Source organism: Thamnophis sirtalis, unplaced genomic scaffold, assembly GCF_051295495.1.
Source record: "Thamnophis sirtalis isolate CommonGarterSnake01/CBP01778 unplaced genomic scaffold, rThaSir2_p1.2 scaffold_3, whole genome shotgun sequence".
NCBI lineage: Eukaryota > Metazoa > Chordata > Lepidosauria > Squamata > Natricidae > Thamnophis > Thamnophis sirtalis.
The window spans coordinates 174,448,984-174,461,999 of record NW_028261383.1 but is presented as its reverse complement, the minus strand read 5'-3'; the positions used below and the strand labels follow the sequence as shown (position 1 = coordinate 174,461,999).

Here is a 13,016-nt window from a genome sequence, read left to right as displayed (position 1 = left end):
AAGCAGTTCGGAGAACTGGTTTTGGGAAGAAATCTTTTGTTTTTCCCCACTTTACAGGGCTAATCCTGTAAGGAAGGCAGGAAGGAAACATTCTGGTGTTGTTTCTAGCCTAATCTTTATTGCCCCCCTTACAGAAACTGCCTCTCCAGTTAACCCTTATTACCATTGTAACAACCAAGGCGAAGTGCCCATCAACCTGAGTGACATTGACTTGGCCACGCCCACATGATCACATGACCACCGAACCCCGCCTACCCAGATGATCACTAGGCCAGAGAACCGGTTGTTAAATTATTTGAATCCCACCACTGATTTGCAAACACCTAGAAACGAGCAAAGCTATTACGAGAAGCCAACAGGAATGTGTTAAAACAGATTATACCAGAAAAAAACCTATTGCCCTCTTTGACACAGTGATTAAATTAGTGGATCTGGGAATAATGTGAACATAGTTTCCCTAGACTTTATTAAGGTATTTGGCAAAGCAGATCACAACTTACTCCTTGGTAAGGTAGAAAAATGTGGAATAAGACACCATCGCCACTGGATGGATTTGCAAATGGTTGACCGAGGCTAAACTGTATGATGAACAGTTGCAGGAACTAAATATGTCGAGTCTAACAAAAGAAGGATTAGAAATAACACGATAGCAGTCTTCCAATATTTGAGGGGCGGTCATAGAGAGGAAAGGGATAACCTATTCTCCAAACACCTCAGGGATAGGACAAGAAGTAATCGGTGAAAGGTTATGTAAGAGAGATGCGCTCTACATGGGGCTACCCCTGAAAAGCGTTCGGAGACTACAGCTAGTTCAGAATGCAGCCGCGCGAGCGATATTGGGTGTATCAAGATACACCCATATTACACCTATCCTCCGCGAGCTGCACTGGCTGCCAATTGGTCTCCGAACGCAATTCAAGGTGTTGGTCATTACCTTTAAAGCCCTACATGGCTCAGGACCAGCGTATTTGCGAGACCGCCTACTGCCACATACCTCCCAACGGCCGATAAGATCCCACAGGGTGGGCCTCCTTAGGACGCCGTCAACCGGACAGTGTCGGCTGGCGGGGCCTCGGAGGAGGGCCTTCTCTGTGGCTGCTCCAACCCTGTGGAATCAGCTACCCGCAGAGGTCCGGACCTCACCCACCCTCATGGCCTTCAGAAAAGCTGTTAAAACCTGGCTGTTCCAGCAGGCCTGGGGCTGTTGACCTTATTATGTAGGGTCCAGCCCCGATCAGAACGTATGCGTGTTGGAGAATTTTTAAATCTTTATTTTTATTTTGTTTATTTTTTTTCTTTTCTTGTTTTGTGTAAGCCGCCTGGAGTCCTCCGGGATTGGGCGGCCTATAAATTTAATCAATTCAATTCAATTCAACCTAAAACTAAGGAGAAATTTCCTGACAGTGAGAACAATCACTCAGTGGAACGACTTATCTCCAGAGATTGTAGGTGTTCCTTCATTGGAGGTTTTCAAAAAGATGTTTGACAACCATTTGTCCAGAATGGTATAGAGTTGCGACGTGCCACAGGTGGCACACGGAGCCATATCTGCTGGCACATGAGCTGTCAGCTCCAGCACTCATGTGCCCGTTGGCAACCTGATTTTTGGCCTTCTGGAGGGCCCGGGGAAGCCATTTCCACCCTCCCCGGACTTCAGGAAAGCCTCCAGAGTGTTGGGAGGGTGAAAAACAGGCCCAACGGTCCAACCGGAAGTTCGTAAACGATCCATTTCCAGCTTCCGAGGGGTCTCCGGGGGGGCAGCTTCAGGAAAGCCTCTGTAGCCTGGGTAGGATGAAAACTCTCCCCCACTGCATGGAGAGAAGGTCATGCGTGTGTGTGCAGGGGGTCGCACAGGCATTCTCACGTGGGCGGGGTGCATTGTGGGTGTGGGCACGCACATGCACGCTACCTCGCGTGCACGCACAATTTTGGCACGCATTTACAAAAAGCTTCTCCATCATTGGTATAGTGTCTCCTGCTCAAGTGGGGGGTTGGGCTAGAAGACCTCTTCCAACCCTGTTATTCTATGTTCTTGCTGTCATGCAGGAGGAGAGTGATCTAAAATGAATTAAAGTGTGTCCTCTAGAAAGTCCTGTTTATTAGTATTTTTTTTTCATCTTACAGTTCTCAGACTTCCCCGTCGAGCATGAGTCTTTGGGGAGCTGAATTTCATTTGTGTGGTGGAAAGCAATCCAACTCTAAAAGGCTATTCCTCCCTTGACATAAACTCTGGGCTTGTTTGCCCAACATGTTTAATGGAGGTGGGGGCTGCGGGGAAGCATGTCTTGCACACAGCTAAGCCTAATCAACATTGGATTTAAGAGATTTAGTTTTTAAGCATTTGTTAGGTCTTATGTCAGCTTTGATAATCCAGACTGAGGGCTGCTGAGAGGCCTCTGATTTGGCTGTTGAAACAAAATGTAAAATAGTTTTCCCCCCCTCATCCTAAAGGGGGACTTCTGTAGGAATGGTGTATTATATTTCACACGCAAACCAAAGTTTTGAGTCAAACAAAATGTTCACAGTCAAACAAAAGAAAGCGACATTGTTCCGGCCACTTTTGCAGCAACTGTGATGATGGCGGAAATTGGTCATTCCTATTTGACTAAATAGTGTTGACTGTCCCACTGGAAAAGAAGAAGCGCCCAGGTGAGCCTTCTTGGGCAGTAGGGGCCCTGTATGGTGGTGATACTTAAGAACAACTCCCCTTAACTTCAACTGGGGCAGTGGTGGGATTCAGCCGGTTCGCACCTATTCGGGAGAACCGATTTTTTTAACTTTCTAAGCAGTTCAGCGAACCGGTTGTTGGAAGAAATCTCCTTTTGTTTTTTTTCCCACTTTACAGGGCTAATCCTGTAAGGAAGGCAGGAAGGAAACATTCTGGTGTTGTTTCTAGCCTAATCTTTATTGCCCTGCTTACAGAAACTGCCTCTCCGCTTAACCCTTATGACATTGTCACAGCTAAGGTGAAGCGCCCATCGACCTGAGTGACGTTGAGTTGGCCACGCCCACAGTCACGTGACCACCGAGCCACGCCTACCCAGCTGGTCATTAGGGCAGAGAACCGGTTGTTAAATTATTTGAATCCCACCACTGAACTGGGGCTGTTGCCAAAATGAAGCAGGAGATAAGGGCTTCCCTTCGGAAGCTAAAATAGCAATAGCAATAGCAGTTAGACTTATATACCGCTTCATAGGGTTTTCAGCCCTCTCTAAGCGGTTTACAGAGTCAGCATATTGCCCCCAACAACAGTCTGGGTCCTCATTTTGCCCACCTCGGAAGGATGGAAGGCTGAGTCAACCTTGAGCCGGTGAGATTTGAACAGCTGAACTGCAGATAACAGTCAGCTGAAGTGGCCTGCAGTACAGCACTCTAACCACTGCGCCACCTCGGCTCTCTAAAAGAAGACAGGATGGGTCAGGACAAGAAAACAGCAAATAATAGGCCATTATGGTTTTGGTATAATGGGAGGTATAGCCAGTGGCGGATTAAGGCTCACTAAGGTGTCCTAATCACTGACAAATCTTGGTGTCCCCCTCCTTTGTACACACTGTACAAATCTTCATTGGGTTTTTTCTTCTTTCTCAACTTTGTGATGCTCCCTTTAGCCTGGTGCCCTAAGCATGTGCTAAATCTGCTTAATGGTTAATACACCACTGGGTACACAGCCCAGCTAATCTGAACGTGAACAGATGGGGAAAGCTGATCTCTAACCTCTATTGTTTTATGCTCTCCTATGCAAAGACTAGCTTTACTTATTTTAATTCTATACTAAGTTCTATACTGTTCCTAATTCTTTTCAATCCAAACTAAAATGAAATTTTTGCAGATTTGTACAAGTTAAGTAAGTGTCATAATTTCCTTTTTTAATTCTTTTCAATCCAAACTAAAATGAAATTTTTGCAGATTTGTACAAGTTAAGTAAGTGTCGTAATTTCCTTTTTTTTAATTTTGCATGTTCTATTTTTCTAGAGAATCCAAGTGTTCTAGGATATTAGACTAAGATCAGAAACCCAGGATTAACTCTCTATTTGTCTATGAAGCTTATCTGGAAGAATTGGGGGCCAATCCTTTCCCCCCTGCCCCATCCTAATTCATCTTCCAGTGTTCTTGGAGGCATGCATTTGGTGGAAGAAAAACATATAAGAAAATCTGCCTCCACGATAAAATAGAGGAGAACAGCATATTAGTGGCAATAAAAACAATATTGAAAATAGAGATCCAAGATATTAATCTTTCTTTAATATTTTTCATATTATATATATATATATATATAAATATAAATATATATATGGATGTATGTGTGTGTATCTATATCTGTCTGTCTGTTGTCTGTCTGTCTGTCTGTCTATCTATCTATCTATCTATCTATCTATCTATCTATTTATCTATCATCTACCACCTATCTATATCTCTATATATCTATTTTTTATCTATCATCTATGATTTCTATCTATCTATCTATCTATCTATCTATCTATCTATCTATCTATCACCTATCTATATCTCTATATTTCTATTTTTTTATCTATAGCAGTTAGACTTATATACCGCTTCATAGGGCTTTCAGTCCTCTCTAAGCGGTTTACAGAGTCAGCATATTGCCCCCAACAACAATCTGGGTCCTCATTTTACCCACCTCGGAAGGATGGAAGGCTGAGTCAACCCTGAGCCGGTGAGATTTGAACAGCCGAACTGCAGATAGCAGTCAGCTGAAGTAGCCTGCAGTGCTGCATTTAACCACTGCGCCACCTCGGCTCTCTATATCTATCATCTATGATTTCTATCTATCTATCTATCTATCTATCTATCTATCTATCTATCTATCTATCATCTATCTATCTATCTATCTATCTATCTATCTATCTATCATCTATCTATCTATCTATCATCTATCTATCTATCTATCTATCTCTATCTATCTATCTATCTATCTATCTATCTATCTATCTATCTATCTATTTTCAAGCATAAATCTGGAGCGCCTTGAGCATTTTCAACCGAACTTGGTACACAGATGACACCCTCTAGAAACAAATACTGAGGAGGGGGGAACATCCCTGGGGTGGGGTGGGGGGTAGGGGGGGTGTTGCAGAATAACTCTGGAACACCTTGAGCAATTTTAACCAAATCTGATACACAGATGACTTACCCTCTGAAAACAAGTATTGGGGGAGGTAAGACACCCCTGGTGTGTGTGTGTGTGTGTGTGTGTGTGTGTGTGTGTGTGTGTGTGTGTGTGTGTGTTCCAGCATAACTCTGGAGTGCCAATTGTAGACGGGCACATGGGAGGGGGTAGGAAGAGGGCAGGGATAATGGGCATGGGAGTAGGGGGAAGAAAGGCCGCTCTCAATGGCTCCCTGTCAGACAAACGCTTCGGGGCAAAGTGCCAGGATTGTAAATGGGGTGGGAGAGAGGAGCACATGGGAGGGGGAAGGCAGAGGGCAGGGATGATGGGCATGGGAGTAAGGGGAAAGGAAAGCCCTTCTCAATGGCTCCCTGTCAGACAAACGCTTCAATGTCTATAAATACCCGGGCAATGCTTGGTTATCAGCTGGTGCCTTATATAAATAAATGGTGCAACCACGCCTAGAATATCTGGGAAGTTCAGAGAAGGGCGCCTAAAAGGGGATGGAGCAGTTTCCCTACGAGCAAAGATTGCAAGTATTGGTGGATTTTTTTAATCTAGAAAGGAAGGAACTAGGAGGGGACATGATTGGAGTTTAAAAGATTATGCATGGTTTGGAAAAAGAGGACAAAGAGGTTTCCCCATACTAGAATGAGACGTCACCCAATTAAACTGAACCCTGAAAGATTTATGGCAGACAAATGCAGGGGGAGTTACATTACATGTATTTAAACTTTGATAGTCGTACTGCAAGATGGGGTGCTGACTACCAGTTTGGCTAGCTTCAAAAAAAGGGTTGGACCAGTTAATGGGGATCAGTGGCTATTAGGCTCCAAAGCTGTGAGATTGCCTCTCAAGTCCATCTGCTGGGAGACTCGTGGGCTTTTTTCTGCAAGTGATTGGCTGCTGTGGGAAAAGGCTGCTTATGCTCTTACCAGTGGTGGGTTTCAAAAATTGTTCGAACCTACTCTGTGGGTGTGGCCTCCTTTGTGGGAGTGGCTTGCTGCCCATGTGACCGGATGGGAGCGGCCTGCCGCCCATGTGACCGGATATGAAGATGCCAACGGACACTTGTCAGAACCACCTTAAATTACCCCACACACAGCACTGGCATGCATAAGAATAGGATGTCAGCTTCTTTTTTAAAGGGCATCTTTGGTTTGCGTTAAAACAACTTCAACACAGGCAATGTTCTGATTGCACCACAAACGCAGTAGTCATCCTTACCTTTCACAGAGGCACTGAGTTTTATAAATAGGAGCATGATAGTGTAGAATAATCATATCCAAGGACCGGTGGTGGGTTTCAAAAAATGTTGGAGCCTCTTCTGTAGGTGTGGCCTGCTTTCCGGGTCCACTGGTGGAACCTCTTCTAAGCGGTTCGGTAGATTTGACGAACCGGTTCTACCGAATAGGTGCAAACTGGTAGGAACCCACCTCTGGCTCTTACATACATAAACCTATTTGATCAAGCGAGCTTGAAATCGTTTCAGGTAAGGCTAGTGGTATTTGGGTTACAAATTTATCTGGATGACCACAAAACCTATGGCGAAGATTCTCAGAGAATTCTAAGCTTTTCCTGCCATCTTAATAGTTGCTGGATGTTTGCAGCCCAGATATGGAAACTCCTAATTTGCAGTTGAGATGATTCCTCAACCAATTGCTGCTCACGTGTTAGTTCTGCTCTCATTTGGAAAGCCCACAGGGACTCTTCTGGTTTGCAGGATTGTGCAACAGATAGTCCTTATTTTGAACCAGCTAATAAATACTTGTGCGCACTAAATACATAATTGCATGCTGATTGGGCAACTATCTAGTACAGCAAAGGCTCGTCCGGTTTGGTATCCTGTTTCAAAGGTCAGACATCTGTCTGGTGTTTCTAGACACTCACAAGCTCAGCTCAAAGGCCACTGACCTATGTTCCCCCTTTGCCCACCAGTGGATTCTCAGTGTGCAGGTTTCATTTGGCTACAGTATTATAGAAATTTGCTATGGATGAGCCTGCTACCGTCTTTTCTCACTTTTCAAGCTGTCGGTGCTAGTGAACATTGTGGCAGTGAATCTTTAGCTGTTAAATATAAGGGAAAACAAGGTTTTTCTGCCTGTCCTAGTTGTAGTACCAATGACGTTATTTGAGTATAATCTGCATGAGGTCTGCTCTAAACTTTGTGAGAGAGGCAGTGGTGGGTTTCAAAAAATTATGGAACCTACTCTGTGGGTGTGGCCTCTTTTGTGGGAGTGGCTTGCCGGCCATGTGACCTGGTGGGAGTGGCTTGCCAGCCATGTATTCTCTCTCCCTCTCTCTCTCTCTCTCTCTCTCTCTCTCTCTCCTTCCTTTTGTCTCTCTCTGTCCCTTTTTCCTTTTTTTTCTTTCATCTCTCTCTCACTTTTTCTTTCTTTTTTCTTTTTTTATTTCTTTCTTCCTTTCTGAGGAGCCGAGGTGGCGCAGTGGTTAGGGTGCAGTACTGCAGGCCACTTCAGCTGACTGTTATCTGCAGTTCAGCGGTTCTAATCTCACCGGCTCAAGGTTGACTCAGCCTTCCATCCTTTCGCGGTGGGTGAAATGAGGACCCAGACTGTTGGGGCGATATGCTGACTCTGTAAACCGCTTAGAGAGGGCTGAGAGCCCTATGAAGCGGTATATAAGTCTAACTGCTATTGCTATTGCTATTGCTTTCTCTTTCTCTCTCTCTGTGTGAGTCTGTCTGTCTGTCTGTGTGTCAGTGATGGGTTTCAAAAAATTTTGGAAGCTCTTCTGTAGGTGTGGCCTGCTTTCCGAGTCCACTGGTGGAACCTCTTCTAACCGGTTCGGTAGATTTGACGAACCGGTTCTACCAAACTGGTGCGAACTGGTAGGAACCCACCTCTGGGCAGAAGGACTGAATATTTAGCCTATAGCAGATACAGTAGGCATCATTTCATAAAATTATATCAAGCTCCCTCTTTTAACCTCCATTTCCCTTCTGGCTCAAATATCCCTCAATGCCTTCGCTGTCCTTTATAAGAGAGGTCCTCCAATTCTTTAATTCTTTCACTTGCCCTTTTCCATTAGCCTTTTCCTGCTTTTTTAAAACCCATCAGGATTCTGCTGCTGTGATGTGGAGGAAATTGATGAAGGTTAGCTCAGTGAGAAGGAACTGGTCTGGGAAGTGAGCAAAGACACAGGGCTTAGCACAAGGTGCCAGGAAACACACACCCTTGTAAGCATTGTGTGTAGACAGCCTGGAGGAACTCATTCCATTTCCTAGCCAGGCTGGGTGATCCCAGCCCCTCCCCTCTGCCTCCAGCACAACAAAGGGAACATAAGGCTGAGATGTGCTGAAATTCAGAAAACTATGTATATTTTAGGAAGACCCGAACTGAAGGCAAATTTATGGGGATTTGAAATTCATAACGTTTTGATCAGCATCCTCTATATCTGACATTAATAGTCTAGCCAGTGAATCAGAAAATGGATATATTGAATAGCTGTATCTGAAAGTTGGAAGGGGCCATTTTTGGCCAAAGATTTAAACTGTAGACTCAGTGCCAGAGGTGGGTTCCTACCAGTTCGCACCTACTCGGTAGAACCGGTTCATCAAATCTACCAAACCAGTTAGAAGAAGTTCCACCAGTGGACCTGGAAAGCAGGCCACACCTACAGAAGAGGCTCCAAAAAATTTTGAAACCCACCACTGCCCCCCCACACAGAAAGACAGACAGACAGACAGACAGACAGACAGACAGACTGACACAGAGAGAGAAAGAGAAAGAAAGGAAGAAATAAATAAAAAAAGAAAGAAAAAGAGTGAGAGAGAGATGAAAGAAAAAAGGAACAAAGAGACAAAAGGAAGGAAAGAGAGAAAGAAAGAAACAAACAAACAAACAAACAAACAAACAAACACATGGCTGGCAAGCCACTCCCACCAGGTCACATGGCTGGCAAGCCACTCCCACAAAGGAAGCCACACCCACAGAGTAGGTTCCAAAAAATTTTGAAACCCACCACTGCTCAGTGCATAATAGTAGAGTTGAATGTTGTCTTTTAACTGAGCTTCTGTTGAAAGTGGTTGGCTCTCTTATGCCATTTTATCTGCTCCGGCCCTGTGGAACAATTTACCCGCAGAGATCCGGACCCTCCCCATTCTCTCGGCCTTCCGAAAAGCCACTAAAACCTGGCTATTCCGGCAGGCCTGGGGCTGTTGACCTCATGAACGAGGTCCAGCCCCACCTCGATTGAGTGTATGGTGTGTTGTTTTTAAATTTGTTTTTCTCTCTCCTTATTTTTCAACTTTTTATCTTTTTAGTCTTGTATTTTCTAAGCCGCCCGGAGTCCTACGGGATTGGGCGGCATATAAATTTATTCAATTACAATTACAATTTTTTTCTCATGTTTTCCTTTGCAGGCTTTCTATATTTCCAGCATGTTTCACTGCAAGCAGCAGCCTCGTCCTGTGCCCTCAAGCATCTTGGACAGCCCCACCTCAGACCATCAGACGGATTGCTAGGAAAGACTCAAAGATAGGCAGAGACTACTTCTGTTTTGTTAGTTCCAGGACCTCAACCAACTGAGCCACTGGCTGGACGTTCACTGCTAAACAAACTGCATTGGCACAATGGCATAGTCGCGGCCAGTTTGGGGCTCCTTGGAAGCATTTGATCACTGTTGTATCAACAGCCACTGCCACATCGATTGCTGGAAGCACCAGGAAGGAACAGCAAGTGTGTGCACTGACAATCTCCCTTTCCTCTGAGTGTTTGAAGTGCAGCCTTGTTTTCATTGGGATGGGGAAAAATTAGATCACTCTACACTTCTTGAGCGTCTCTCCTCTACTGGAAAACACCATGCCCACGTGGCTGCTCCCGTTGGACTTTCCTTCAGAACACAAAAATCCACTTTTTTACAAAGCGGTATTATTCAGGAAGACTCGCCCTTCCTCTTCACTGATATTGAGATGATCTCATCCCTGAAGTATTATGCAATCGTCATATGATGTTGCTCGGAGAAGGATGACAGCTCTGGAATATTTAGTACCTGTTGTTTTTGTGGGGCATTTCTACTGCTTTGAAAGTCAATTGAGTGTCTTGCAGAAATGTACTCCTATAGAGAAGGAATTAATCACAATTTTGAAAGTGTTGGATGGGAAGAAACCTAGCCATTCTAGGCATCTTCCAGTTATGTTGGGATAGCATCTCTTAACTGTGTGGCCAAATTTTAAAAATCCAAGGCGTTACAGATCTCATCTATCTCATGATTGCAAAAAAAAAAAAAAAACTGGTATAGGAAAAAGTTATGAAAGACCTGATGAGACCTTCCTCTCTTCCTAAACCTGATCTCTTCCACCCCTTAGAATGTGAAAGTTGTTTTTTGTAATAAATGGTACTGACAATCACATAATTTAATGGTTGCAACTGGATAAAACTGAAATAACCTTTTCTGGATTTCAGAGTATTCCACGTGTGTGGAGTGCTGAAATAGAGCAAAACTCTCTTTGTTTGGTATTGATATATGTAGGATTTTTGGTCTCTGACACAGGATACATTCCTAACATACGTAGCTTTCATTGAAGACAACTTTGTGGTTCTGAGGATATCTAATCTCTTTCCAGCCATGATTCCCTCTAGTCACACTTTTCACTGAAAACAGTGTTGGCCAAAGAAGAACCAGGGTCTCAGAAGAGATTTTTATGAACAGAACCTTATCAATTAGCAATTTCAATGAAGCAAGCAGGAAAGCATAGAAGCAGAATCTTTGCACAACGACACACAAATTTAAGGTAAAAATTTAGAAAAGGAAAAGAGACAGAAGGACGGGTATTCACAACATTGCCTAGCAATGATTGAGTAGGCTCACCAATTGTTAGTAGACAAAAGTGGATGGCAGAGAAACCAAGAAATGATTGAGGGATAAGAGTTGAAAGATTTATCTAGTTCAATGTTGTTTCAACATTTTGTTGGTGTTAGCTATTACGAAATAAATTGATTGCTTAAGAGTAAGCAAAAAAAGAGGAGGAACAATGCTTGTATCCATTAAATTCTTATTCTGGGTGCCTAAAGTTTGGTTTTGAACTACACTTAAAACTGGGAGATAGTTATAACCTACCAAAGAATGTTTACAAAATACCTCTTTAATTGCACTACTAAACCTAGTTGAAAGTAAGTATTTGTAAATGCACTGAATGCAGTCCAGGTATGACTTTACCTGCTTCTGCTCATATGCAGCACAAAAGGGAAATTGCATCACCAAAAACACTCCAAAGAATCCACAGATTTCTTTTAACAGCCACCAATTTTTGAACTCAGAGGCATGAGGAGAGGGAGAGCACAAATACTGTGTTTTTTTTTCCCATTAAAACAAATACCCCAAACAACCCTTGAAAAATCTTGGATCCCCAATATTTATCTGTTCTGAAACCCCCTCCTCCATCCAGGAATGAAAGCCGAGACATACGTAAATGAGAATGTTTTTTAATCAGTCCAGACTCTTGTTTGAATGTTTATTTTATTTATATGCCGCCCTTTTCCCCGAGGGGGACTCAGGGCGGCTCACAACTCAAACCAGGGAAGGGGGATATCAAACAAAAATTAAAAACGACACAAACAATACATAATTTAAAAACACACAACAGTCATACCATTCGAGACGGGGGCAACAGCTCTTTAGCCCCAGGCCTGTCGGAACAGCCAGGTTTTAAGGGCTTTGCGGAAGGCCTGGAGGGTGGTGAGGGTGCGAATCTCCACGGGGAGCTCGTTCCAGAGGGTCGGAGCAGCCACAGAGAAGGCTCTCCTCCGGGTAGTCGCCAGTCGACACTGGCCGGCGGATGGAATTCGGAGGAGGCCTAATCTGTGAGATCTAATCGGTCTAGTGGAGGTAATTGGCAAATAAACAAAGAGAGAAGCACTCTGGCAGCAAGTCCTACAAACCTTGGCAGCAATGCAAACAAACTCTGGCAGCAATCCAGCCTGCCAAGTTTGTTTCTCGTTAGTCCCTAACGTTGACTTCTGCAAGAAGGGCGTGGCACAAGCAGTCTCTTTTATAATTGGGAGAGGATCTTAATGAGCATCAGCTGAGTGTAATTACCTCCTGTAATTACCTAGTTGTTCTTGAGTAGCCCTTCGACGGCGTGCATCCTGGAACAACTCACAGGTGGTTTATGGATCATTCTCTCTTGTCTCCTCCCCACTGATCCAAGGCTCAGGCGCCACCTGGTGACCAACCAGTCTCTCTGCGCCCTGCTTGGAGTCGGAACCCTGTCCAGGGTCCTCCACATCTTCCAGGGCCGACTCATAAGGCCCCTTGCTGTCGGAGTCTGGTGGTAGCTCCAACGGCTCCTGCCGGCCCACAACGTTTATCCTACCAAACCCCACCACTGTTGCTGCTTGTCTGCTTCTATTTTTCCTAAAACCTGCTACATACCGTATGTCTACCCAAAAACAAGCACCGCGGATTCTAGTGGGTTACTCAGGTAAGCCCTGTGCTATATTGCCTTGAGCATGACTCCAAGCATGCAAAATATTATTGGAACCACAAGTTGTGGACGAGAGCAGAGACTAGTACAACCATTTTTAGTGACTTTTCAAAGTTATGATGGCATTGAAAAAAGTGACTTGTGACTGTGTTCACATGTGGCAAATGTCACAGAAGTCGGGTGATGACAATCCAGGTGCTTGGCAACTAGTTCATATTTACAGGAGTCACAGCATCCGATGGTCACAGATAATCACTGTTTGTGGCTGTCCAAGCCATCTTCCAAAAAGTAAACTCACTGGAGAGGCTGTCAGGGAAGATCACAAGCAGAGATTTGCTTAATGATTGCAGCAAAACAGATCACATAATCAGGTGCAGTTATGTGATATCTCGTTTAATGATGGAACCACTTAACAATTTTTCCAGTCCAATTTGTTGTCAT

The 13,016-nt window shown here is 44.1% G+C and overlaps 1 protein-coding gene across 1 annotated transcript in view; it reads left to right on the top strand.

Moving 5' to 3' along the window:
* The window catches only part of LOC148048407 (phospholipid phosphatase 3-like), a 36,754-nt gene extending 25,642 nt beyond the window's left edge, over positions 1-11,112 (top strand). Inside the window, exon 6 of the mRNA XM_087711001.1 lies at positions 9,513-11,112. Coding sequence (XP_087567127.1) covers positions 9,513-9,614 — 102 coding nt within the window. The 3' untranslated portion in view covers positions 9,615-11,112. The remainder of the gene's footprint in view (positions 1-9,512) is intronic.
* The last annotated feature ends 1,904 nt before the right edge of the window (positions 11,113-13,016 follow it).